This window comes from Sorex araneus, chromosome 2 (genome assembly GCF_027595985.1).
Source record: "Sorex araneus isolate mSorAra2 chromosome 2, mSorAra2.pri, whole genome shotgun sequence".
Classification (NCBI taxonomy): domain Eukaryota; kingdom Metazoa; phylum Chordata; class Mammalia; order Eulipotyphla; family Soricidae; genus Sorex; species Sorex araneus.
The window spans coordinates 87,788,062-87,815,719 of record NC_073303.1 but is presented as its reverse complement, the minus strand read 5'-3'; the positions used below and the strand labels follow the sequence as shown (position 1 = coordinate 87,815,719).

Sequence of the window (27,658 nt, the reverse complement as noted above, 5' to 3'; positions counted from 1 at the left end):
GAAAGGATAAAAATATAGAATGTACTTGTTTCAAATACAGGCTTTCACCATTTATTATCAAGGTAACTTAGGGAGTTAAGTCTTAAAGTTTCAGTTTCTTTGTAATATATCATCTAACAAAAAGCTACCATCTAATATCACAGTGATTATGACGATTAAATGAAGGACATACTGTACGTAAGTTGCCTAGCTAGCTCAGAGAAGGCATTTAATGCTAATTTTTTCTTTTTTTTTTTCTGATGGCATAAACAAAGGAAGATATTCTTTTTTTTTTTTTTTTTTTTTTGCTTTTTGGGTCACACCTGGCGATGCACAGGGGTTACTCCTGGCTCTGCACTCAGGAATTACCCCTGGCCGTGCTCAGGGGACCATATGGGATGCTGGGATTTGAACCCGGGTCGGCCGCGTGCAAGGCAAACGCCCTACCCGCTGTGCTATCTCTCCAGCCCCAAGGAAGATATTCTTATACAGTTTTGAAACTTTCTCCCTAACCACGTATTAATACTGAAAAAGAAAGTCAACCTACAAGTAAAATTAGCAGGGAAACAGTTAAATTTCACCAGCTGAAACACACAAAAGAAAAGCGCTTAAAATTCCACAGTGCTTTTGCAATGCCACCGATTTACTGGCTAATCTTCAAAAGAGAAAAATAAATTTATTTTACAGTAAAACATTTTAGTCACTCATCCCTTATGAAGGAACTGTTCTGCAAAGAACAAATAAGTATGAACAAAAAAGCTTTCTCTAGGGGATGGTGTGAAAAATAACCCATGTGTTTCAAATGATTATTTTACCCAGTTTTCTCTCTCACAAAGGCTGAAGGTTTAGTGAGTATAAGTTAACTTAGGATATATTCTATCCTACTACAGTTCCACTTGAGAGTTAATTTTGGAAATTCTTCCCAATTTTACTTTAAGACCAAACTGCCATGAGCCTATTCATAGTACTGGATTGATTCTTTACACATTACCCCAGAGTAAGCCAAGAAAGTCTGAGCACACAGGAGCCAGGAACTCCACGCTATGGAAATCTGGCTCATTCAGCCAAAACCACTTTCACAATAGCCCTAGAAAAAGGAATTATTCCTCTGTAAATGTCTGGGTGTCCAGGAGAAAGAGCAGCAAGACTCATACTGCATTTGCCTAGAGAACAATAGACTTGACCTTAACAGCTATGCCCTAAGTGTTTATATTTCAATACGCCATTGACCGAACTGAAGGTATTACAAGCATCCACTTCAACAAATATTCCACTTGAACTCACTCACCAGAGGCATGAGGCCGTGCCTCCTTTTGTAAATGCGGCGGACATCCTGGAGTGTTATCTGGACGACAGGTTTCTTTAAAAGCAGAAAGATCGTCTTAAACATCAACATTCTGATTCTAATCAAACTGGTGCCCACCATTCACAAGGTCTTAGAACAAGGCAAATCTGGCTTTCATTTTGACCTGCCCCTTTTCCCTGACTTTACAGCCAGGGACATGGTCCCTTTGACCTTCCTTGGTACTCAAAAATCAGTAATACTATCATCTATCTTAAGGTAACTGAAAGGATGCTGAGTGAAAAGGAATAAGGGTGAGTGGAAATAACCTCTGAGGAATGTTGTTACCTGTTCATAAGACAAAAGTATTGATTCATGTTTTTTTAGAATCCTCTTATCTGCTTACAAAACACATTGTGCTCAGAAATAGCTGCATATTAGAGCAAGGCCTTGAAACTTTTTCTTTCAGGAAATTATGCTTGCTTTTCTGGAGCCTTAAAAAGCTTGCGAGAGGAACGTGGTTAGGAAAGGGTGGAGACTGGCCGACAGGCAACACAATCATCTTTCCCCTTTGGAGGGGGGAGGAAAAAGAGCCTGCTGAGGCCCCGTTGTCTGTACGACAGTGGAAACTGCCGGGGGACTGGCTGAGGACCCAGGTTTGCAGAACTGTGGAGGAATAAATGCCCAGACCGTGGATCCAGAAGCTACGACAAATACTCTGGTACTTTCCCACATGTTTCTGAACCAATGCTAGACAGCCCAGACTGGAGCGATAGCACAGCGGGCGGGGCGTTTGCCTTGCTCGCGGCCGACCTAGGTTTGATTCCTCCGTCCCTCTCGGAGAGCCCGGCAAGCTACCGAGAGTACCCCGCCCGCACGGCAGAGCCTGGCAAGCTACTCTCGGTATACTCGATATGCCAAAACCAATAACAAGTCTCACAATAGTGACGTTACTGGTGCCTGCTGGAGCAAATCAAGGAACAAGGGGGTGGGAGGTGGGGATGACAGTGCTACAGTGCTACAGTTCTAGACAGCCCATTCAGTGCATTCAGTGGTGTATCCTGTGTCTCCCGAAGGGTTTGATGACGGTGCCCCACCACCTGGTGGACAGAACTGTTACAGCATCATGTTGCACATACAGATGCACTAGCTATTTGAGTGACACAGGAAGTTAGATCAAGCTGGAGATTTTCTGTAGTGTCTTTTTTTTCTTTCTTTTGGCCACATCCTGAGATGTTCAGGAGTTACTCCTGACTTTGCACTCAAGAATTACTCCTGGTGGTGCTCAAGGGACCATATGGAATATGCCAGAGACTAAACTCTGATGGGCTGCATGCAAAGCAAATGTCCTCCGTCCTCCCCTCTGAACTTGGCCCCAGCCCCACAACAGCGTCCTGTGTTACCACAGAAAACACTGTGCTTTTTTTTTTTTTTTTTTTTTTTTTTTTTTGCTTTTTGGGTCACACCCGGCAATGCACAGGGGTTACTCCTGGCTCTGCACTCAGGAATTACCCCTGTTGGTGCTCAGGGGACCATATGGGATGCTGGGAATTGAACCCGGGTTGGCCGCGTGCAAGGCAAACGGCCTACCCGCTGTACTATTGCTCCAGCCCCGAAAACACTGTGCTTTATACTGTCCTGCCTCAGGGTCCAACTGCACAGGCCGAGTATACTAAGATGCCTGTTCTTCTAATCAACACCTCCAGGGGCTGGAGTGATAGCACAGCAGGGAGGGCGTTTGCCTTTCAAGTGGCTGACCCGGGTTCTATTTCCAGCATGCCATATGGTCCCTCAAGCACCACCAGGAATAACCCTGTGCATTGCTGGATATATATTGCTTTTGGGGTCACATCCAGCAATGCACAGGGTTAAAGATGGTTCCTGTTTCTCAACTGGAACCATCTTTACAGGTGTTAGTGCAGAACTCTGAGGCCATCTCTATGTTCAGATCCCCTAAGGCTAACGTCTGTGAGAGAGAAGACTTCTCAGCAGCGCGGCAGGACCTCCACGGCTGCCCAGGGACACCACCTCCGCCACCCTGGCTGCAGCAGGGAGAGGGCACATGTTCTGATCACTTTAGGGAATGTTCAGATCTTCTGATTTTGTTCGTAGTACAGGGGAAACCAAAAACACCAACACACTTGTACATATACGCAGATACGCAGGAAACAATCAGTCTTTTCGAGCTTATTTCATTGACTTCTTCATATTTCACTGGTCTCTGCAAGTGTTGCTTTGTTTAAGTCTCTTAAGGACCCTTTACTAAAATTGGGATGGGCAGGGTTTCCTTTTGAAAAAGGAGGACAAGGGATTATCTGAGGAGTGCAGACTTGAGTAAGTCTGTATCAGGATGACACAGGAGCCTGTCCCAAACTCAAATGCTGGGTGGCAGGGGGGCAGATGGGACGGTTGGGATTCTGACCCTCACCGAAACATGAAGACAATGCAACTGTGAGGGCAAGTTCCCAGCAAGGAGAGTTTAAAAATGAAGTCCTAGGTACTAAGGTACAAGGTGACTTTCCATCTGATGCTGCATCTGTACTTACTGGGTACCCATTCAGAGGCTGAAAATACAGATTTGTGTCCGTGATGCACACATGCCCGGGGTTGGTCACGAGTGGTGTCACCATCTCTGCTTTGCATTCCATGTGGAGCTTTTCAGAAACACTCTGGAATCTGAGAACAGATTTTTCAACAGAAGCAAGAAAAGTCAGACATCTATCTACTTTCCAAGTTTAGCTCTATCTGAGGACTGGCACTGTGCCAAATTTGTAAAGGAGTCATCCAAACACTATTTAAATACCTGGGCTGAAAATAATCTCCCATATAAACCACAGGCCAAAAGAACATACGAGAAGACTTTCCATTTCCAGGGAGGATTTGAGAGACTGCCGTAACACTCACTCCAACCACAGAAACTACCTAGATAACCAATTTATTCCTCATTAGTGCAAACAGGCACATGAAAAAAGAGCAGAAAATAGAGACGTAGATATTTCTGGAGAGACCAGGGTAAGCAGCTTCAGAGAAGGCAGGGTGGGTAAGAGCATTTTTGTATGAAAATGTTATCAGCTCGTCTGCAGTTTTTTTTTGAAACAAACCCTGCATACAATAAAAAATTATGAGTCAGCGAGAACTATTGCCCAAGCTCAGGAGAGAAAAGACTCATGAGCATTATATAAGATAAGCCTTGTATTGGATCGAAAGGAGACTTTAGAATCCCAAATTCCATGACGTATAAACCAGTGATACATCAATTAATATTTATAAAAGTTTAAAAGGAGGCTTTGGGGTCAGAAAGCAAGCACATAAGGCACTTGCCTTGTGTGTGGCAAACCCGGGTTCGACCCCCTCCCAGGTCCCCCACCCGCCCCCCCCCCCCCCCCCCCGTGAACCATATTTGGTTTCGTGAGCACAGAGCCAAAAGTAATTTCTGAGTAGAGCCAAATGTAGCTCAAAATACCTCCTCCTTCAATACCATCTATGAAGAATGAGGCAGGGGAGCCTCAGGAGAAAAATGATAACCTCAAAGAAAACCAAGAAGGAATGCCAGATGTGAAAAGTGTGAATGACACAAATCATTTTACAAAGTTAATGACAGGGGCCAGCGAGACAGTGTCAAGGGGTCGAGCATAAACCCTGCATGAGTCAAGTCTTTGGGTTTGATCCCTGGCCCCACAAGGGCCTCAGAGCACTGCTAGGGAGTATCTCTGCTGGCCTCTAGTGGTGGCCACTGCGCACTGCAGTGCCAGGGCGCCCTGAACTGCGAGAGCCACAAAGCTCAAACATAACCCGAGTGTCAGCAGGGAGAACGCTTAAGGAGTGGGTCCAAGGGCGGGTCAGATGGCGGTCACGGTGTGGGTCAGAGGGAGGGTCAAAGGACAGGTCAGAGGGGGTTCGAGAGAGTGGTTCTAAGTGCGTGTGGAAACCACTTAGGGCACGTCACAGGGAGGGTCAGTGGGCGGGTCAGGGGCGGGTCAGAGGGAGGTTCTGAGGGCGGTCCACAGGGTGGGTCAGCGGGCGGTCCTGAGGGTGGGTCAGAGGGCGGGTCACAAAAGGCCCCAGGGTGGTTCAAAGGTCGGGTCAAAGGGCATATCATAGGGCGTGTCACTGGGTGGGTTACAGGGCATGTCAGAGGGTGGGTCAAAGGGCGTGTCAGAGGGTGGGTCAAAGGGCGTGTCAGAGGGTGGGTCAAAGGGCGGGTCAGAGGGAGGGTCAAAGGGCGGGTCAGAGGGGGTTCGAGATGAAGTGCAGGCCTTAGGGCATGTCACAGGAGGGTCAGTGGGCGGGTCAGGGGCGGGTCACAGGGCGGTTCCGAGGGCATTTCACAGGGTGGGTCAGTGGGCGTGTCACAGGGTGGGTCAAAGGGCGTGTCATAGGGCGGGTCCAAGGGCAGGTCACAGGGTGGGGCGGTGGGCGGGCCAGAGTGCGGGTCACAGGGCTTGTCAGAGGGTGGGTCGGAGGAGGGAGGGTCAAATTGCGGGACAGGGGTGGTCCTTAGGGCAGGTCAGATGGGGGTCTGAGGGTGGGTCAGATGGGGTTCGAGGGGGGTCTGAGGGTGAGCCTTAGGGCGTGTCAGAGGGCGAGTCAGGGGGCGGGTCAGAGGAAGGTTCCAAGGGCGTTTCACCAGGGTGGGTCAGTGGGCGGTCCTGAGGGTGGGTCAGAGGGCATGTCACAGGGTGGGTCAGTGGGCGGTTCTGAGGCATATGCCCCACCCCCCCAGCACTGCCATAAGTGAGCCTAGAGCACAGAGCCAAGAGTAAAGTCCTGAGCACTGCTGGGTGGGTGTGACCCAAAAGCCAAAAAGAAAAAAAAAATTAGGGGGAGAATGGACACAGCAGAGAAAAAGGTTAGTAAAACGGAAAACAAGTCAATAAAAAAACTGCAGTAATTAAAACGAAAGGGGAGGGGCTGGAGCCATAGTACAGCAAGCAGGTGGGGTGTTTGCCTTGCATGAGGCCGACCCGGGTTCGATTCCCAGCATCCCATATGGTCCCCTGAGCACCGCCAGGAGTAATTCCTGAGTGCAGAGCCAGGAGTAACTCCTGTGCATCGCCGGGTGTGACCCAAAAAGCAATAAATAAATAAATAAATAAAACGAAAGGAGAAAAAAACTAAATACAGGTTAAGACTGAGCTCTGAGGAAGTATGTAAAAATACTATACTGGATCTTAAGTTACTGGAGAAGTTACTTAAGTTACTGGAAATGGGGCAGAGGAACTCTTGGGGAAAAGAGCAGTTAAGAACTGAAGAATGATGTCAATTCACTCCTTCTCCTCACCCTGGAATTTCCACATAGGATAAGCACAAAGAAAACCACTCCTTCCATGACAATGAATCAAGAGGTACCTTAAATGATTCAATGCTACTGGTCAAGAAAACAGAAGTAAAAACAGATGGAACTACATCAAGATATGAAGCTTCTGCACTGGGAGAGAAATGATAACCAGAATTTTTTTTTTAAAAAAAAAAGAAAACACTCTCCACAGATTGGGAGAAAATATTTGCCACCACTCATCTGATAAAGGTTAATATTCAAAATATGTGAACAGAGCCAGAGCAATGGTACAACAGGTAGGGTGTTTACCTTGCACGTGGCTGACCTGAGTTCTAATCTCCAGCATACCATATGGTCCACTATCAGGAGCAATTTCTGAGTGCAGAGCCAGGAGTAACCCCTGAGCATCACTGGGTTTGACACTTTAAAAAAGCAATAAATAGGTTCCCCGGCGCGCCTTCCGCCCAGAGATGAACCGGGAGCCATGGCACGAGAAACAGACCCTCCGCGCCTATTGACTGTGATCCTGAGGTCTCCTAACCCATTTTGGCACCAGAGCGGATTCTTGCAGCCATGCATTTTGACTGTGAACTGAGCTACAACCTCGAGCAGCCTAGGAAGGGATTTTTTTCCCTCTCCACCCCATTTTTCTGAGCAAAAATGGCGGCAGCGGTAGCAGCCACATGGTAAGAGCCACCCTCTAAGACCCCTCCACCAGGAGGTAGGACTTTCTTTAGTGACGTAGCCTGTAGGTGGTCCTGGGAGGGGGGGCGTTCCCGGCGCACCTTCCGCCCAGAGATGAACCAAGAGCCGCGGCACGAGAAGCAGAGCCTCCCGCCTACTGACTGTGATCCTGAGGTCTCCTAACCCATTTTGGCACCAGAGCGGATTCTTGCAGCCATCCATTTTGACTGTGAACTGAGCTAAAATATTAGAAACCCAATATTTATAGCGGCTTCTAAAATATTAGAAACCCAATATTTATAGCGGCCGCGCGGACTTAAAGTCTTCACTCTTAGCAATGAAGAGAAATTATTAGATGATGCCTATTCGGCAGGCCTGATTGTTGGGGAAAATTTCCAATCAATAATAGTGAGTTCTGTATGGAAATGTGGAATGTACTCAATATATATAGAGAATAATGGGAATATCATTAGCTACTTAGATGGGGGGTGGGGTGGGAGGGGGGTGTATTGGGGTTCTTGGTGGTGGAACGGGTGCACTGGTGAAAGGATGGTGGATTAATCAGTATTTGACTGTGACTTAAACCTGAAAGCTTTGTATTTTTTTTCTTTTTTTCACGGTGGTTCAATAAAATATTTCTTAAAAAAAATAAAAAAATAAAATGCTAAGATAAATTAAAAAAAGCAATAAATAAATAAATAAAACACGAGAACACTGGTAGAACTTTGCAAGAAAATAAACAACCCATAAAAAATGGGGTGGTGGAGGTGGGTGGAAGAGATGAACAGAAACATATTCAGAGAAATACAGATGGTCAAAAAGGTCTAAGAAAAAATCCTCTGTGCAACACACATCATTAGGGAAATGCAAATCAAAACAAGGAGATACCATCTCAAACCTGTGAGACTGCACATATTACAAAGAACAAATACAACTAGTGCTGGTGTGGATGTGGGGAAATGTGGGAATGTGAACTGGTACAGTCTTTTGGGAAAATAATATGGATACTTTAAAAACTTAAGAACTGAGCTTCCATATGACATAGCAATTCCACTTCATGGCATCTACCCCAAGGGCCCCAAAATTCTATTTCAAAAAAAAAAAAAAACTATTTACACGCCTGTGTTCACTGCAGCCAGCACTATACACAACATCCAAAACCTGAAAATAACCCATGTGTCTAAAACAGATGACTGGATAAAGAGAGCATGGTACATGCGCGGCTACTACTGTGGCCTCGCGACTTTTTATCTCTTCATTCTCATCAGTGGAAAACTAATTATCAAATATTTCCCTGTCAATAGGGCCGTATTCTTGGGGGATAAATTCCAACAAGAATAGTGAGTTCTGTGTTGAAACTCCAACAACAATAGTGAGTTTTGTGTTGAAATATGGAATGTAATCAAGGTAAAGAGAAAAGGAAGTGGAATTTATCAGTTATGCAGGGGGGGTGCTTGGGGGGTGGGGGGTGGGATGTATACTGGGGTTGTTTTTTTTGGTGGTGGAATATGGGCACTGGTGAAAGGACGGGTGTTTGAGCATTGTATAACTGAGACATAAGCCTGAGAACTTTGTAACTTTCCACATGGTGATTCAATAAAATAAATTAAAAAAAAAAGAGAGAGCATGGTACATATGCACAATAGAATACAACTTGATTTTAACAAAAGATAAAAATCATGCAATTTGCTGCTACATGGGTGTGTCTAAAGAGTATCATGTTAAGTGAAGCCATACAGAAGGATAATGAATGATCTCTCATATAATTCTAATTAAATGATAAATTTAATGCAAATATATTTATCTAGTTTTATACCTACGTACAGACATACATATATAGAGTACATGCATTCATGCACCTCCACAGATGCACAGAGAAAATAAGAGAATAAGAGCACACGATCAAAATGTTATTGACACCTAATGACAGAGAGGATCTGTGTTAACTACTCTTATAACTTGAGGATCTGCAAAATTTCAGAAAAAAACAGTACTAAAGATAGTAAAAAAATAAATAGTTTTCCCTTATTTCTTTGATAAAGGTATTTCTTCAGAAATATGATAAAAGTTTTTTCTTCAAAAAAGTATACTTATTTAAGAGAAAGTGTGCAATATTGGAATAGCTCACTTAATGCTACAAAAACTCATCCCAAGTTCTTCAGTATATTTTGGAGATTGAATAACTTAAAACTTTCATAGTGAAGCACTTTTTTGAATTAATGTCATCTCGAAGCCTAGTATTGGAGTCTAAATTGCTAGTTAGAAAAATTATAGATAAGCAAGTGAAAAGAACTCAATTCTCAGTCCATTTCCTTCTTAAAATGGTAGGTAATCGTCCCCCAACAATCCATTTACCTAATATATCTTGCCAGTATAAAAATGGAAAGGAAATTGATGCTATAGAAATGACACAGTTAAACAAACACACAGAGAAATCATAAACATATCATTAAGCTGATCATAACTTTACTGGCAAGTGCGTTAGCATTTCAACATGCAAGTGAAAGAGTCCATATGACTCAAATTCACAAATACCACAAAGATTAGCAATAAAGTAGAATTTTCCAAACTCATCTCATTTATAAACTAATCTTCTAGCAAAAGCTTAGCACATAATAAATCCATAAGTGGATTTATTCAACCATAATTTTCATCTCTGTCCTAAGTCAGAATAACTGCAACTGCAAAAACTGAAAATGATTTGAAATGGATAGAATGCAAGAATTAATAAATCAAAAAATTTCACATATTAAATCATCTACATATAAAATTTAAAAAATTGGCCATAGGGTTTGGCAAGAATGCTAAGAATAAGCATATAGAACATAATTTTCTATCACTGTGATGGAATATGAGTATCATTATTGTATCAATGAGGGAAGTAATTTTTAATATATTTTCTTTAATATCATAAAAATATGAAGCACAAGAAAAGTTCCAGTAAAAAGAAGGCTTTTATGGAAAAAACCCACAAGGCATATATTCAAAACTTAAATATATAAGAAGACTGTAGATTTACTGAGATTATATCCCTACAGTTTTTCTTTTCTGAAAGAATTCTGGAGTTTTGTAGAAATAAATAAGGCTGAGAATTGTGGAGACAGAAGTTAAATAAGTAAATAAGGCATAAGATATATCAAAAGTTACCATAAAGCTACTGAAAATAATAGGAATTGGAGATTTAGATATAGACAGATAGCCAAAATCTACTTAACATAAGGCAAGAAACAAGTCAGAGAAAAAGTCAAATATTAAGATACGTTTTACAGAAAACAACATATTGCATACTCAGAAAAGACAAGAAAATCAAGGAAAAACCATAGAACAGTATAAGTATAGTCTTTTTGTCTCTATAGGGCACTACAGAAAGGTTCCTAGAAAAGTCAGGAAAGAGATACTAGAGGAATAGGTACGCTGAAATAACTGAAATAGCTGAAATAACTGAAAAGTGCCTAAGAGGAAGAGACTGAGTATTCCAAGCGAAGGGAACACTCAAAGGCTCAGCAGTAAGAGATTGTAGGGCACATCTGGGACATACCTAAAAGGCAGAGAACTCTAGAGAAACCACTCAGGACCAAAAGCAGTGAACAAGGGCCGGCTGGTAGCCCTCCGAGTTGGACGCCTGAAGCTGAAGGTAATGGAAATCTTCAAGAACTCTAGGTAGCCAAGTGATATAAAGAGGCTTATTAGGCTGCACTTTAATTGATCTGTTTTTCCGAGGGAGACAGAGTTACAGGCAGTGCTCAGGGAGCCGAGCGGTAAGTCTGGTGCAAAGACCTGAGCATGCAGTGCTCCACCCCGACTGTGCTCAGGGTCTTCCATCGCCATAACTGGGGTGCTCGGGGTCTCCCAGGACACATAGTGATGCTCAGGAGGTCTTGTGGTACCCAGAATCCCACAGAGGCACCCTCACTTCTGTAGAATCTCCCGTGCCCTTAGGGAAAAAACAATCTACAAAGCACAGGGGAAAAGAAGCCTTTCCAAAGGAGTGTGTCAAGCGTGGCACGCCTGGCCTTCACGGCACACGAAAAAGGACTAGGAAGACCCCCTAGGGCCCAGTCAACAGTCAAGACCCAACAGCTGTCAGGATGGAGAGTCCAGGAGGCCTGAGCTGACCTCTGCGCAGAGGAAGCCACTTTCTGAGAGAAGCAGATTTGGGGTCATCCTAAACTTTGGACATACTGGATGAGTCACACAATGGTAACATTCATTACTTTTTTCTTTTTTCTTTCCCTTCAGGGAATAGAATCGTAAAAAAGAAAACAAAGCAAAACAAAACGTACCTGTTTTTATCAAATGATGTCCTAGCCAAGCGGGACTGCAAAATAGCTGTGATCTATTAAAGCAGAATCATTTAAAAACAGATTTCAGTATTTATAAAATAAAATGCCACTCCGGTTTCATTCACAATAAAAATGTGGATTTATAGGAACACTTACCATAGCAGTTTGGTCCCCAAGTTTGTCCAGGCAAGACGCTCTGTGAAGCTATTATAACATAAGCAATATGAATTAATTTTTATCTTAGATGGTATGAAAATACCACCTTTAATGCAATAAAAGCACCATTATAAAGTAACGAAACTTTCTAATATACCTATGGCTTCTTAGGTATAGTTTATCAAATACAAGATATTTAAGTAAATCTGTTTCACAGTTATAATAGAGATTATGGCTTTGGTAAATAGGAAATCTCTCTCTCCCTCTCTCTTTTTTTTTTTTTTTTGCAGGGAGGGGGGCACACTCAGCAGTGCTCAGGGCTTACTCCTGGCTCTTACTAAGGGATCATTCCTGGTGGGTTCAGGTGACCATATGGGGTCCCGGGGATCGAACTCTTATGGCAAAGTGAGGCAAGTACCCTACCCACTGTGCTATTACTCTAGCCTAATAAACGTGAAAATTGAAAAAAAAAGTTTTCTGCCTAAGTTTACTTTTCCTTTTTTGCCCACTTGAAGGCCTGAGTAGGGTAAAGGCATACCTGAAGCAACGTCTCCACAACATCTTCCACTTTCCCTGAAACATCCAATTCAAAGATATATTCCATTTTGCCCTAACAAAGAGGAAAATAAATCAAAAGAGAAGCAGCAACATGCCTAAGTCTATGACCTTAAGAACCTTTACCACCCGCTGTTGAATTCTGTACGGGCCAGGCGTATCCTACCCCACATCACTGTAGAGTTAGGATTCCAGGGAAGCAGAGGTATCTACTGATCTTGTCAAAGTTCCTCTGTGTGGAATGAGCACATTCCTCATGCTGACTGCAAAATTCTTTCTCTCTTTGACTTCTGCTGATTTCATTATTCAAGGCTTGCTCCTGGCTCTGTGCTCAGGGGTCACTCCTGGTGGTGTTCATGGGACCACAGCGGTGCCAGGGATTCGAACCAACGTTGGCAACATGCAAAACAAGTTCCTCACCTAATGTACTATTTCTCAGGCCCTTGGCAATTATTTCTTTAAATAAGCACTCTAAGATTTTTCTCCTGTTTCTTCCGAAACTCCCAGGTATATACTGGTCCACTGACAGGTGTTCCAAAAATTTCTGAGCTTTTCTTTACTCTATTTTATCTTTTCTTTCTAGTCCTCTAACTAGATACTTTCAAACAGCATGTCATGAAATCTGCCAGTTCTTTCTTCTCTTTGATTAAGTCTACTGTTGAAACCTTCTAGTGAATTATTTGATTTGATTCTTGTATTTTTCCAAAAATCTTCCAAAACTTATGTTTGGTTCTTTTTATATCTTCTATCTCTTTATTGCAATTTTCATTTGTCCATCCACTTTTCCAACCTTACTGAGGATACTTAGGATTCTTAATTTTAATTTTTCATCATATGTCCATTTTAACCTATGTTCATTTCTAATTTCAGCTTCAGATTATTTTGTTTCTTTGAACAAATTATTCCTCCCTTTCCCTTTTATTTCCCCATGTGACTCTTAGTTGATAATGACTCATCTGAGCTTCCTCCCCATCTTTACAGACTGGCTACAAGGAAACATTTTCACCCATAACCTAGCTAAAGATTCTGGGGCTTCTCAAATCTTTTCTGTCAAAGCGTCTCCTCTGAACTTATTCATGTAGATCTCAATTAATCAGGGTCTTCTCTTGAAGGGAGAAAGGGAGCCCATAATCTCTTGTTTCCTCTGCTGTCAATTTTGGTACTACTAGTTCTCTGGAGCTGTCATATGCTGTCCAGCCTCTACACAACCAGTGAGAGAGCAAGTTCCTTGGGAAACCAAAACTTTGGTGGGACAAATCACTCTTTTCTTTCCTCCGAGGAAGAATCGCTGGTCTCTATGGGCCTCTGGTGGCTGTGCCACAGGCCCTTGAGATGCCTGTTCCCTCCTACTGCAGTGGTCCCCAAGCTCGAGTGTGCCAAGTCCTCTCAGCACTCAGAGGCAGGTGAGACATAAGACCCTTCAGATGGCACCACCGGAAGTGAAAAACAAGGACACATGCTCCTGTCTTCTCTTTCCCTCCCCAGGAAGCATAAAGGAAGTTGTGAATTTCCTCCCAATCATACAGAATTATGCTGGGATAAAGTCAGTGGTCAGAGGTCAGAGACTATTGTGAATTTTCCTATTAGCCATGATGCAACTAGTTTTATACTCAACTAGGATAGGACACAGGGGTCTCTTAAAATGGTTTCTGGCTTTCTCAAAGAGATTTGGGTCCATGTAATTTTTTTTTTAATGTAGTTTATGTAACAAGGTTGCAACAGTGTTCATGTTTATGCTTTTGAATAAAGTCACTGCACCTTCACCACCAAGAAAGTGTCAAAGACCATCCAACATGTGCTTAGGTGCAAGCACCATTCAATCAGTGTCTCTGGGACAAGGATGAGGGTCTGAGGCTTCCTGTTTTGCCATCACTCAATTTGTATCCCCACCCCACTCTTTTGCATCTGAGAATTTTTTGGTGTTCTAATCCACTTCATTTGAACAAAAGAGCTTTCTTTCCCCTTCTTCTTCTTATTTTTTTTTCTCAAACAACCTCAATTATTTTCTTTCTTTAGTTTAACATAATTTTTCAACAGACCAAGTTCAATTTTATACTTTAAGTGGAAACCTTGGCGCTTTAGAGGGAGAGAGCCCGGGACAGTAGTACTTAATTTAAACAGGGAAGGGCAGCGTCCTACTTCATGAGGAGGCATTTGTCAATACAGAGCTGCTCGATAATATATGTGGCAAGTATATTTAGTGAGTGAAGACTGAATCCAATACCTAGGCTCAGTAAAAAGGAGACATATCTTCTGGTAAATCTTATTTATCTTCCGATAAATCTTGCCAGATAATTTATCTCTTTACTACACAGTCAGCTGAAGCATAAGGCATTGAACAAAGTGCAAAATGGTGAAATGTGGCATCTATGCTAACAACTTATAGAAAGCCAGACATTCTGGTCAAGCAAACTTAAAGCTTCTGAGTTATCAAATAAGGGTCTTTAAACTCTATAAGTACTTCTAAACACTCAAAAAGCAAATTCTCAGGAATACTAAGTAAACAATCTTATAAATGATGCACATTCTGAGTTTGATTTCTAGTGTAATCATTACAGCTTCCCTCGCTAGGACGCTTTTTTAAGAAAATCAAAAGCAGTCTTTTTGATGAAGGACTGATGGTGCATGTGGTAATATTATATAGAGGCATAAAGATAAACACCTGGAATTTCCTATTTCAAAAACCAGTGACAAGTCAATAAAAATACGATTTTTTAAAAAGTTAATTGAAAATTTTTTGATGAAACTATAAGGCTTCCTTTAGGAACTCTATTATAACTGCTAAGTAGTACAATTTTAAATATTCATCACTATATTATTAGACTAAATACATAAACAGAAAAGTAAAACCTTATTGTTCAAATTATTATAAAATTAGTGGGAGTATATGAAAATATTTACTTACCCTTTCAATTTTATATGGTGCAACAATATTATGTTCTTTAATGAAGTATACCTGAGGGGGGGAAAAAATCCATACTTGTAAAATAATCAAACTTTTTAGTTACGAGTGTATATAAATTAGGACACTATGAACTTTCACTGTTATACAATCTTGTTTTCAAAAGCAGGCATATTAATATTAGCATACTTTTGAGGTTTAATGTTAAAAATAAATTTAAAGGATAATTACCAGGAAAATAAGATAGCAAATATTACAGATGAAACATAAAATTTGCTCTATGAATATCATCACTTGCACCAGTAACTAAGTAAACAGGTGAAGGAAGCTAATCTAAGAACTATTTTCTGACCAGTGGGCAGAACAGAGCCACTGTAGTATGAAATCCACTCATCACAGAGCAGCTTCTTCCTCGCCAGATGGTCGGGGTACCGGGGCTTCCTCATGCAAACGTTCAGGTTATGAAAAAATAATTAGACATGCTTCTTACCTGACTAAAAATGAGTGAAATGCCCCCAGATTTTGCCCTAAAATATAAACAAGAGCGTTAAATATACACAACTTTTTTTTGTAGAAGTAAAACTAAGCAGTTAGTGATAATGACATACTTGGTAAAGAGTTTATTGGCTTCGCTGTCTCCATGTTTTCCTATGTGTATACAATCTCTCAGAGGAATCTGGATAAAATTGAAAAATAATTATTACTTGAAAAGCAACAAAGTCGAGGAAAAAGAATAGGTATGGCTCTGTTAGCATAGAAAAGCATTTACCTTAATGATAGGTTCAGATATTGCGTCTGGTTCAAATATAACTGATTTTGAACATATTTTAAAGGAACCTCTGATTTTCCTAGGGAGTAAATGAAGTACAATGAATTATTGTCAGTATACATACCAAAAGTCAAAGAAGAATTTTAGTATACCTTAACTAGATCACTGTCTAGTAACTTAACTAAAGTATCCTTAAAATAGCCATAATGAATTTAAGAGGGTTATGAAAGGTTCGTAAACATAGCAAAATTAATTTCCTCCACTAGATTTTAATGAAATCTGCCTATAGTTGTGGTTACATTTTTGTACTGCTATCCCATGCATTTTAGTTTTACTTCATTTGAGACATACCTATCCAAAGGGGAAAGTGAGGATGAGAAAAAAAATGGTAATTCTTTATTTTGTTGTTTTTTTTTTTTTTGCTTTTTGGGTCACACCTGGCGATGCACAGGGGTTACTCCTGGCTCTGCATTCAGGAATTACTCCTGGCGGTGCTCAGGGGACCATATGGGATGCTGGGAATTGAACCTGGGTTGGCAGCGTGCAAGGCAAATGCCCTACCCACTGTGCTATCCTCCAGCCCCCCCCCCAAAAAAAAAAAAAAGAAAATGGTAATTCTTAAGAAACAGATTCTGGCCAGGGTACAGCTTGGTCTAGTGACTGCTTTGCTTTATTTCTCTAAGGTCCTGATAAGGTCCTATAAGGCCTATCCCAGGCAGGAATGCAGAGCGGGAGGAAGAAGGAATGGAAGGGAGGAAGGAAAGAAGGATGGGAGGAAAGGAGGGATGGAAGGAAAGAAGGAAGAGAAAGAAGACAGGAACAAAGAACATGAGAAGCACTGATTCCATCTATCTCCAATAAACTCCTCTCCAGCAGTCTCTCAATGACTTCAGTTTTTCTTACGGCTGAGAATTCCACTTTGTATATGTATCTAAGTAGTTGTTGTTTTCCTTTATCCAGTTATCTGTCCCTGAACACTTTTGAGTTATTTCCACTTGGCTCGGGATAGATTCCAAGAAGTAGAATTGCTGACTTTTGTTCCTTTGTTTTGGAGTCACACTCGGTAGTGCTCAGGCCATATTCCTAGCTCTGCACTCAGGGATCATTCCTGGCAGTGCTAGGGGACTCTGTGGGGTGCCAGGGATTGAACCTGGGTCAGCCACATGAAAGGCAGGCACCGTACCCAATGTACCATCTCTTTGGTTCCAGAATTGGTTTACTTTCAATAGCTTCTTTCTCAAAATACAATTCAGAAAGGCAATGTTGAGTATCCAATATTGGTTTATATATACTCTAGAAAAGCATCTAACTGCCTTCCCTGTTTCTTTGCCCGACCCCCCTGCCCCATATTATTTCGTGCCTATCAAAAACAATCTCATTTCCTTCCTTGCTTACAAACATGCCAATGTCTTCTTAATTTACAAAAATAATTCTAATAAAATTAGAACCATGGCAACCTCTACCTCATAGTCAATAATTTTGATAGTAAAATTATGTGACTCTATAGTCTAGTTGTGATCATCTTGCTCACTTACATGTTTAGTGTTGTACATGCTATTTACTCTATCCGTAAGCTAAATGCATTCCATTTGCAACTTCCAGTCTGGAAAAGCCCCAATCATCTTTCAAGCTTTAGTTAGAAAATACTTCTTGCCTAAAGAATTTACCCCTTTCTGGGGCCGGAGTGATAGCACAGCGGGTAGGGTGTTTGCCTTGCATGCGGCCGGCCCGAGTTCAATCCCCGGCATCCCATATGGTCCCTCAAGCACTGCCAAGAGTAATTCCTGAGTGCAAAGCCAGGAGTAACCCCTGAGCATCTCTGGGTGTGACCCAAAAAGAAAAAAAGAAAAAAAAAGTATCCCTTTCCAATCCAATACATAAATATTTTTTTATCAATCTTTGAGTGGCCAAGAGGAAGCAAATGGATTTTAGGTAGGATTAATCTGTGATTATAAATTAACTGTGTGGAAACAAAACATGTGATGGTAATTCTTTTTTTTTTTTTTTTTTTTTTCTTTTTGGGTCACACCTGGCGATGCACAGGGGTTACTCCTGGCTCTGCACTCAGGAATTACCCCTGGCTGTGCTCAGGGGACCATATGGGATGCTGGGATTTGAACCCGGGTCGATCGCGTGCAAGGCAAACGCCCTACCCGCTGTGCTATCTCTCCAGCCCCTGTGATGGTAATTCTTAACATTAATAAATCAAATGCTAGATTCAGGGTTTTTAATTGAACTGGGATGTATTTCTACCTCCAGTTTAATTATGATACTGATTAGACTAGATTTTAGTTTGATTTTCTGATAAGAATGGTCAAAGGGGTACACATGCACTTCCTTCACTTGAGGAGGCCCCGTGGATTAGGAGATGTCAATCTTGATTCAGTTCATTATTAAATTCCTCAGCAGATTTTTTTTTTTAACTTGGTGGCTTAAAGTCTACTAGACCAAGGATTGGCAAAGTTTCCTTTCAAGGATTAGTAACTATTTTGAATCTGTAGACTCTATACTCTCTGTCATGACCATTCAACTCTGCAGTTCTACCAGGGAGAGCAACCAGACACAATATACAAGGGGATATGGCAGTGTGTCAATAAAACTTAATAAAAATATGAGTTGACAGATTTGTGTGGTGGGCTAGCGTTTACAGAGCCTGGCATAGATCCATTACTCAATAGAGATTAACATTTTTATCATTTTTTTCTGTATTTGTTGCAATTATTCAGAATTTCTTGCCAAAGAACTGTTCTGTAATTTGGCTACCCTCTTAGTACAATTTGCAAAAGAAAGGCAGGAGTAACTTTTGATTCTTTACCTTCATTTATAAAGTTTCAAAAAAAATAAGCTGGTATCCTAATATCTTTCACAGGTAACTGACTAGCATACATATGTACACCGTTGTTCACATACAGAGGATTTAATATTTCTGATCCGTTTCACTCCACTGAGGTCATTATTCTCTTCTTGATGCTCCTTTGTCCAATATTAGCTTCTACAAGTTGGTTCTGTATCTTTTATATTTGATCTATAGTCATTTTTTTTTTTTTTTTGCTTTTTGGGTCACACCTCGCAATGCACAGGGGTTACTCCTGGCTCTGCACTTAGGAATCACCCCTGGCGGTGCTCAGGGGACCATATGGGATGCTGGGATTTGAACCCGGGTCGGCCGCGTGCAAGGCAAACGCCCTACCCGCTGTGCTATCGCTCCAGCCCCTAGTCATTTTTTTTTACTATATCAAAGCACCTTCTTTACTTGTCTGTATGATAAGATGTCCCAGTCTCACACATTGCCTGCCCCGGACTTAGATACCATCACTTCTCCAAAGATTTATTGCTCATTTTAGTGGAAAGTGTTACTCATAGATCCAAATCTTGATGTCCACAGCCGCCGGGTTGTTTCTAGACCTTTCTGGAAGATACACTATAAAATACATTCTTTGCAGAGGAGGAAGGAGCTGCCAAGCAGTGCTTGGGGGCCAAGGAACCATTCCTTGTGATGCCTGGCCAACCAGACAGCACTTCAAAGCAAGGGCCTCAGGATGGTGCTGTTAAGGTGTCCAGGTGCTGCAGGGAGGACTTCAGGGCTATCCCAGGCAATGCAAAGGTGGGGGGTAAGGAGGCGGTATACAATACTGGGCGTCTAACTGCATAGCCCATTGGCCCTTGTGTCCTAGCACTACTCCTCCTATCCTAGAACATTCATTTATCTTTTTTTGTTTTTGCTTTTTGGGTCACATCCGGCGATGCACAGGGGTAACTCCTGGCTCTTCACTCAGGAATTACTACTGGCGGTGCTCAGGGGACCATGTGGGATGCTGGGATTCGAACCCGGGTCGGCCGCGTGCAAGGCAAACGCCCTACCTGCTGTGCTATCAACCAGCCCCTCATTTATCTTTCTTTTATCTTTTGTGAATTTATAATTTTGTCTTTATTTTATCTTTTGTGAAACAAAAGTAGTTTTTACTAAAGAAATTTACTTAATGTGAGGGGAGAGAAAGAGAGACAAATTCAAGCGAGGACACAGGCTAACACAGGTTTCCCCAGAGTAGAAAAAGCAGAAAATGGCTGTGGAGACCAAGTTGTATAAATGATGTATAATGTATAATGTTGTATAAATGATAACATGCTATATACAATGTTCAGTCACTTTCTATTTTTACTTAATATATGCTAGAGAGCACTTCTCTATAAAATTTCTTTGTTCCATTATTACAGCTGCAGAGTACTCCATTATGGAGACATTTCGTGATTTATTCTATAGTTCTTTATTGGATTAAAATAACTTATACACAGCCCCATTTCATAATTCCTAGTGTGCCTTTGATATATCCCTTGAAATAACACTGCTACATCAATTGATGTAATCTAATGCCATAATATTAATAACCTTGCTAAATACTACCCAATTCACTCCTAAGGAGTTGTACCATTTCATTCTATGAATAAGAATTTTAAATTTTGAAAAACAGGTTTCCATTTGTTAGCTTTTATTTGTGTGTTGGTAGTACCCCAAAAAGTACTTCTTTATTTAACTTATTGGTTTGGGGGACACATCTGGTGATGCTCAGAGGTCATTCCTGGGTCACCACTCAGAGGTCACTTGTGACAGTGCAGAAGGGACAGTAGGGGATGCCGAGGATCGAACACAGTAGGCTGTGTGCAAAGCAAGTGCACTACCCGCTGTATTATCTCTCCAGCTCCCAAAGTGTTAAAATGTAAAGCATTAACTATATTATGATAAGACAGAAGTGTTGAGGAAAAATAAGATAAATATATAGAATTAGAGAAAAGGGGTGAGTTCTAGAGTTCAAAGGAACTGTGTCCATACTCTGCATGTGAAGCCCCAGCTCAATCCTGGCACCACAAAGTTACCCAGGCACCTCCAACAACAACGTGAGCACAAATCCAGGAATAGCCGCCAAGCATGGAACAAATATTTTTACAAATAAATAGGATAAGATAAAAGAATATGGAAAAATCTGGTAGTTAAAAAAAAAACACACCAAGATTCGTGGCTGGAGAGATAGTACAGCAGGTAAGGTGCTTGCCACACATGCACCCAATCTAGGTTCGATCCAGGGCATCCCATAAGGGCCCCTGAGCAATGCCAAGAGCAATGCCAACTCCTGAGCACTGCTGGGTGTAACCCAAAAAGTAGAAAGAAAAAAAAAAAGCAAAACAGCAAGGTCCATATTCAAGGAAAATTCACGGTCGAATATGACTGAATTAGGATTATGGAAACAGACATGTCCTAAACTACTAAATAATAAGCAAAATGGTTTTTCCTTTACTTGCATTTCTGAAAGTATAACATGGTTTTTAAACCTTTCAAGAAAAAACTCTGATGAACGCTAAACACTAAAGTACTTTACAAGATGTGGTCAGTGGTTTTCAAGTAGTATCTATCATGCTCTAAAAATGATAAACAGACTTCTTTTTGCTGACCAACTTTTGTTACAGTTAATACCTACTTGAAGATACAAGCAAAAGTCTTCATTGATTCTTTACACTTCTGCACGTAGTTTTCAAAAGGCAAACTCAAAAGAACAGAAAGTGCTTAACTATTCAAATAGAACATTTTGTTATATACTATATTTATTAAAAGACAGAGATGTTATTTCTAGTTCAAATATTTTTCAGTTTTTAATATTTAGTTCACTCTATTTTATTCTAATGTAGGATTTTGTGATAATTACTTTGTAAGGCCATAACCCAAATAACTGACAATAAAATCACAAAAGTAATGCATGAAATAAACAAAGGAGTCAGTCTATTCAGCAGTTTCTCAATACCAATAACCGTAGAGAAACCAGAGAGCACACTGTTTCTTAGTTTTGAAAAATATTTGAAGTCATAGTGAAACTTATAAATCCTTCTCCTCATCTCTTACCTAGTAAGATAATGGGAGAAAGAGGTGGAATTTATTCCATAATACATCTGATTTTAGATATAGATATAGATATGATATAGGTATAGAGCATCAGTAAGATGTGTTAGTTCACAGAGATCTAAAAATTATCCTTACCTTTCATCCTGAGTGCCCCTTTGCTGAATATGATTAGCTGTATGCTGCTCAAAGTAGTATTCTTCCAAGTTAAGTAGCAACAAAGAAAACCTAAATTGAGGGGAAAAACAATTTCAGGCTTATTTTTTTTCTTATCTATTTCTTTTAAAAGGGTTTCATTAGTGAAAAGGCAACTTGTGAGTTGGTAAGCACATTTAACCGGCACACACTGTAAAGCAAGCATCCACATTTGTTTTTTGTAAAGCATAAGAAAGGGAATCACTGAGCTAGAGAGACAGTGCGGTGGGTGTGGCACTTCCTTTGCATGCGGTCAACCCCCATTTCAAATCCCCTGCACCAGATAGGGTCCCCTGAGCACCACCAGGGGCCACTCCTGAGCACAGAGCCAGGAAGAGTCCCCGAGAATGATCGGGTGTGGCCCACCCCTCCACCTCCCCAAAGCAGCCTTTCTGCAGTCAGAGGTGCCCAGAGACGCACCTATGCAAGAGGGAAAATCTCCTGCATTCTGGAAGTGTGGACCCTGGCAACTGTGACTTCAGGATCTGTGCCAAACCATCTCTACCTACCCCACTCAGGTAGCCTGGGGTGGGGTCTTCCTGAGCTATGGCAGATCACAGAGCCTCCAGTTAATTCCCCCCCCCCCTTTCATATTGCACTGGATCCATATCTTGGCCTCTTATACCAAACTCTCACGAGGAGGGCCTCAGCCCCCCCCCCCCCACAACCACATTAGGACCATAGTCCATTAACCCCTACCGGTCAACATAGTGCCCAAACTCACAAAAATAATGCTAAACACAAGAATCAATACAACCCCAATCTAAAAGTAACAGGAAGCTCAGGTCAAAGAACACGTCCACTCAATCAGCGCAAGTGGCCCTACACACGTGACACAGGAGCACTGGAGAGCAAGGTAATATCTTGAAGGGGAAATAAGAGACCACCACCTACCAGGTTCCCCCAGAGTCCCTGACCAGTGAGAGGGGGACAGTGGTAATGAACTGGAAGGAGATGGCTCCAGACTCCCACAGCATCATGGGGAAATGGCTCAGATCACCATTTCAGGAGTAGATGGTGTAGTAGGAACAGTAGATGAAGATAGGAGCCCTTACGTCTCAACGAGGAATACCCACACACATAATCTCTCTGATAAAGAATTCAGAAATGAAATGGTGAGGATGTTTAATGAGCTCAAAAAAAATAGTGTAATGGACATCCAATAAAATACAGTAAGTAGGATATGGGAGAAACAGTGGAACAGAGAGCCAATAAAATACAGGAGAAAATGAGAGCAGAAATTAAAAAAAAAAGTACAAATAGAAGTGTCAGTAGTAAAAAATTCAACAGACAAAATGAAAAACTCAATGTGTGCCTCACCAGTAGAAAGATAACAGAATCAGTGAGCTTGAAGATGAGCTGCAGAAAGTATAAGAAAGCATTCAGGCAACAAAGAAGATGGAAAAAGACCTCAAAGTCTTGAGATCTTTGAGAACATGAGAACTGAGGAATGAATTCAAGAGGAACAACACAAGAATCATTGGAGTCCCAAAGGGACCGGGAGGTAACCTCATTGAGGTAGTAACAGTTAAAGACATTATTGCTGAAAAGCTCCCAGACCTGGAGAATGCAGACATCCAGATCCAAGAAATCCGAAGGGTACCAGGTAAAAGAGATCCTAATAGGAAGACTCCAAGACATATCCAAATCAGAACAACGAATACCAATGAAAGAGACACAATACTGCAAGCAGGAAGATTATCAGACAAAATCTTCCAAACCAAAGACAGTGGTGGGATTTACTGAAAAAACTCAAGGAAACGAATGCCTCACCAAGTACACTTTATCCAGATAGACTCTCATTCAGATTTGAAGGAAATATACACAATTTCATGGATAAATAATAGCTGAGGAACTTCAGAGACTCAAAGCCAACTTTGAAAGTAATGAAAAGACTACTGTAAGGCAAGACAAACCCCACAAACACAATAAACTTCTACAGAAAGACAGCACAAAACCCCATGACAATAATCTCTCTCAATGTCAATGGTCTAAAATGCACCATTAAAGAGACACAGAATGGCAAAAAGGAATTAAAAAACTGAATCCAACATTCTATTGCCTACAAGAAACACATTTTTAACAGTCAGAGCAAACACAAACTCAAAGTCAAAGTCTTAAACAATTCTTTAAGCAAACGATTCCTTCAAAAAGGTCAAGGTGGCCATATGCGTATCCAATGATATAGATTTGAGGCTGAAAAAAAAAAGAAGGAACATCAAAGGTCATTTCTTAATAATCAAGGAAATGTGTATCAGTAAGAAATTATACTCCAAAACACATATACACTCAATGAGGGGCTAGTAACATTCTTAACACTGCTAAAAGACTTCAAGGAGGGCATCAGTAGCAACACAATAGTAGGCTGGAGACTTCAACACCACCTTGTCAACTCTTGATAGATCTATGAGATGAAATATCAGCAAGGATGGGGCTGGAGTGATAGCACAGCGGGTAGGGCATTTGCCTTGCACACGGCCAACCCGGGTTCTATTCCCAGCATCCCATATGGTCCCAAGCACCACCAGGAGTAATTTCTGAGTGCAGAGCAGGAATAACCCCTGTGCATTGCCAGGTGTGACCCAAAAAGCAAAAAAAACAAAAAAAAAGGAAAAGAAAAATCAGCAAGGAAATGCTAGCTTTGAAGAGTAAGAAATGGAAGAGAGACAGCTAAGTAGACATATACATGGCTTTTCATTCCCATAAAGCAGAATACACATTCTTCTCCAGTGCACATGGAACATTCTCCAAGACAGACCCCATACTGGACCACAATAACATACCTCAATAAAATCAAGAAGACAGAACATGTTTAAACTATCTTTTCAGACCATGATGCACTGAAAATAGAAGTTAATCACACACAGAAATGGAGAATCAAATCAAACACCTGGAAATTTAACAGCTCATTACTGAACAACCAGTGGATTAGAGAGGAATTCAAAGAATAAATCAAAAGCATCCTTAAAACAAATGAGAATGAAGACATGAGCTACCAGAACTTGAGGGACAAAGCAAAAGCAGTGTTAAGAGGAAAGTTTATGCTCTGCAAGTGTTCATCAGAAAAAAAAAGGGCCTAGCCTAAGATCTTAGTAAATAACCAATAAAATGAGCCCAAACCAGGTAGGAGGAAGGGAATAATAAAGCTTAGAGCAGAAATCAATGAACTAGATACCCAAAAATCAAACCAAAAGATCAATGAAACCAAGAGCTCGTTCTTTGAAATGATGAACAAGATCAATAAACCACTAGCAAGACTTACAAAGAAAGAGAAAAAACTCCCATAAACTGAATCAGAAGTGAAAGAGGAGACATCACAATGAACCCACAGAAATTCAGAGATCATTAGAGATTACTTTGAGAGTCTGAAACAAAAGAATCTAGAAGAAATGGATAAATTCTTGGAGTTCTATAACATTCCAAGACTGAACAATAAAAACTTGGAATACCTGAACAAACCTATCACCGTTAAGGAAACTGAAATGGTAATCAAAAGTCTTCCCCAAAACAAAAGCCCAAATCCAGATGGATTCACTAGTGAATTCTTCCGAACCTTTAAAGAGGACCTACTGCCAATCCTTTCCAAGCTTCTCCAGGAAATGGAATAAATAGAAACACTCCCAAACCGTTTCCATGAGGCAAATATCACCCTTATATCAAAGGCAGACAGAGACATCACAACAAAAGAAAATTATAGGCCAATATCCCTGATGAACATAGATGCAAAGATTACAAAACACTAGTGTATAGAATCCAGTGACTCATCAAAAAAGATCACACACCATGATCAAGTAGGATTCATCCTAAGGATGCAACATTCACAAGTCAATCAACTTAATACATCATATCAATAAAAAAAAAACCATGATCCTATCAATAGATACAGAGAAAACATTTGAAAGATCCAGCACCTGTTCCTGATACAGACTCTCAACAAAGTGGGAATTGGAAGAACTTTCCTCAATATAGTCAAAGCTATTTACCACCAAGCCCACAGCAAGCATTATTCTCAATGGGGAAAAAATAAGAGCCTTTCCTCTAAGATCGAGAACAAGATGAGATTGTCCACTCTTGACTCTTCAATTCAATATAGTTATGGAAGTACTTGCCATGGCAGTTAGGAAAGAAAAGATGTTAAGGACATCCAAATAGAAAAGGAAGAAGTCAAGCTCTCACTATTTGCAGGTGACATGAGAACCCTAAAGTCTCTACCAAAAAGTTCCTAGAAATAATACATTTGTATAGTAGTGTGGCAGTTTACAAAATCAATACACCAAAGTCCACGGATTTCCTACATGCAAATAATGAAGGAGAAGAAAGTGATATTAAGAAAACAATCCTGTTCACAACTGTGCTGAAGAAAATCAAGTACCTTGGATCAGCTTAATTAAGAAGGTAAAGGACCTGTACAAAGAAAACTACAAAACTCTACTTCAAAAAATTAAAGAGGACATAAGGAAATGGAGACATATCCTCTGCTCATGAATTGGGAGAATTAACACTGTCAAAATGGCAATGCTCCCCAAAGCATTATATAGATTAATGCAGTCCCTATAAGGATAGCCACGACATTTTTCAAAGAATAGATCCAACACTCCTGAAATTCATATGGAACAATAACCCCCACGAGTAGCTAAAGCAATCCTTGGGATAAAGATGGAAGGTATCACTTTCTTCAACTTCAAACTGTACTACTAAGTGGTAGTAATTAAAACAGTATGGTACTAAAATACAGACCTTCAGGTCAATGGAATAGAGTTGAATATCCTGGCACATATCCTCAAGTATATGATCATTTAATCTTTGATAAGGGAGCAAGAAATAAGAAGTGGAGCAAGGAAAGCCTCTTTAACAAGTGGTGCTGGTAAAACTGGGCAGCTACATGTTTGAAAATGAACTCAGACCTCTGTCTAATACTATGCAAAGAAGTCAGATCAAAATGGATTCAGGCCTCAATATCAGACCTGAATCCAAAAGATACATGGAAGAAAATGTAGGTGAAACGCTCCATGATATTGAAGCTAAAGACATCTTCAAAGATGAAACATCACTGACCAAGCAACTGGAAGCAAAAATAAACAAATGGGACTACATTCACGAACTTTGCATATAAGTGGATCAACATGGAAAGTATCATGCTAAGTGAAATGAGCCAGAAAGAGAGGGACAGACATAGAATGATTGCACTCATTTGTGGAATATAAAACAACAGAGTAGGAGACTAATACTCAAGAATAGTAGTATATAATACCAGGAGGTTGGCTCCATATCTTGGAAGCTGGCCTCACACACTGGGGGAAAGTCATCCCAGATAGAGAAGGGAACACCAAGTAATATGTGATTGGAGATCCCGAGAGGGAAGGGAGATGCGTGCTGAAAGTAGAGACTGAACAGGATGACCACTCAATACCCTTATTGCAAACCACAACACCCAAAAGGAAAGAGAGATATCAAATTGGAATGCCCTGCCACAGAGGCGGGGTGGGGGGGACGGGATTGGGCGGGTGGGAGGGATACTGGGTTCATTGGTGGTAGAGAATGGACACTGGTGGAGGAATGGGCTCTCAAACATTGCATGAGGGAAAAACAAGCACGAAAATGTGTGAATCTGTAACTGTACCCTCACTGTGATTCACTAATTAAAAAATAAATAAATTTAAATAATAAAAAAATGGGACTACATTAAAC

At 41.0% G+C, this 27,658-nt stretch overlaps 1 protein-coding gene across 2 annotated transcripts in view; it reads right to left on the bottom strand.

The window, feature by feature from the left end:
- Positions 1-27,658, bottom strand: part of NSMAF (neutral sphingomyelinase activation associated factor) — a 66,932-nt gene that overhangs the window by 26,139 nt on the left and 13,135 nt on the right. For both annotated transcript variants that reach the window (XM_055126645.1, XM_055126646.1), the window contains exons 2-11: positions 21,914-22,003; positions 15,889-15,967; positions 15,728-15,795; positions 15,610-15,646; positions 15,123-15,173; positions 12,201-12,272; positions 11,663-11,710; positions 11,507-11,559; positions 3,808-3,937; positions 1,268-1,339 (exon numbers count right to left, since the gene is read on the bottom strand). In XM_055126645.1, coding sequence (XP_054982620.1) covers positions 1,268-1,339; positions 3,808-3,937; positions 11,507-11,559; positions 11,663-11,710; positions 12,201-12,272; positions 15,123-15,173; positions 15,610-15,646; positions 15,728-15,795; positions 15,889-15,967; positions 21,914-22,003 — 700 coding nt within the window. The remainder of the gene's footprint in view (positions 1-1,267; positions 1,340-3,807; positions 3,938-11,506; positions 11,560-11,662; positions 11,711-12,200; positions 12,273-15,122; positions 15,174-15,609; positions 15,647-15,727; positions 15,796-15,888; positions 15,968-21,913; positions 22,004-27,658) is intronic.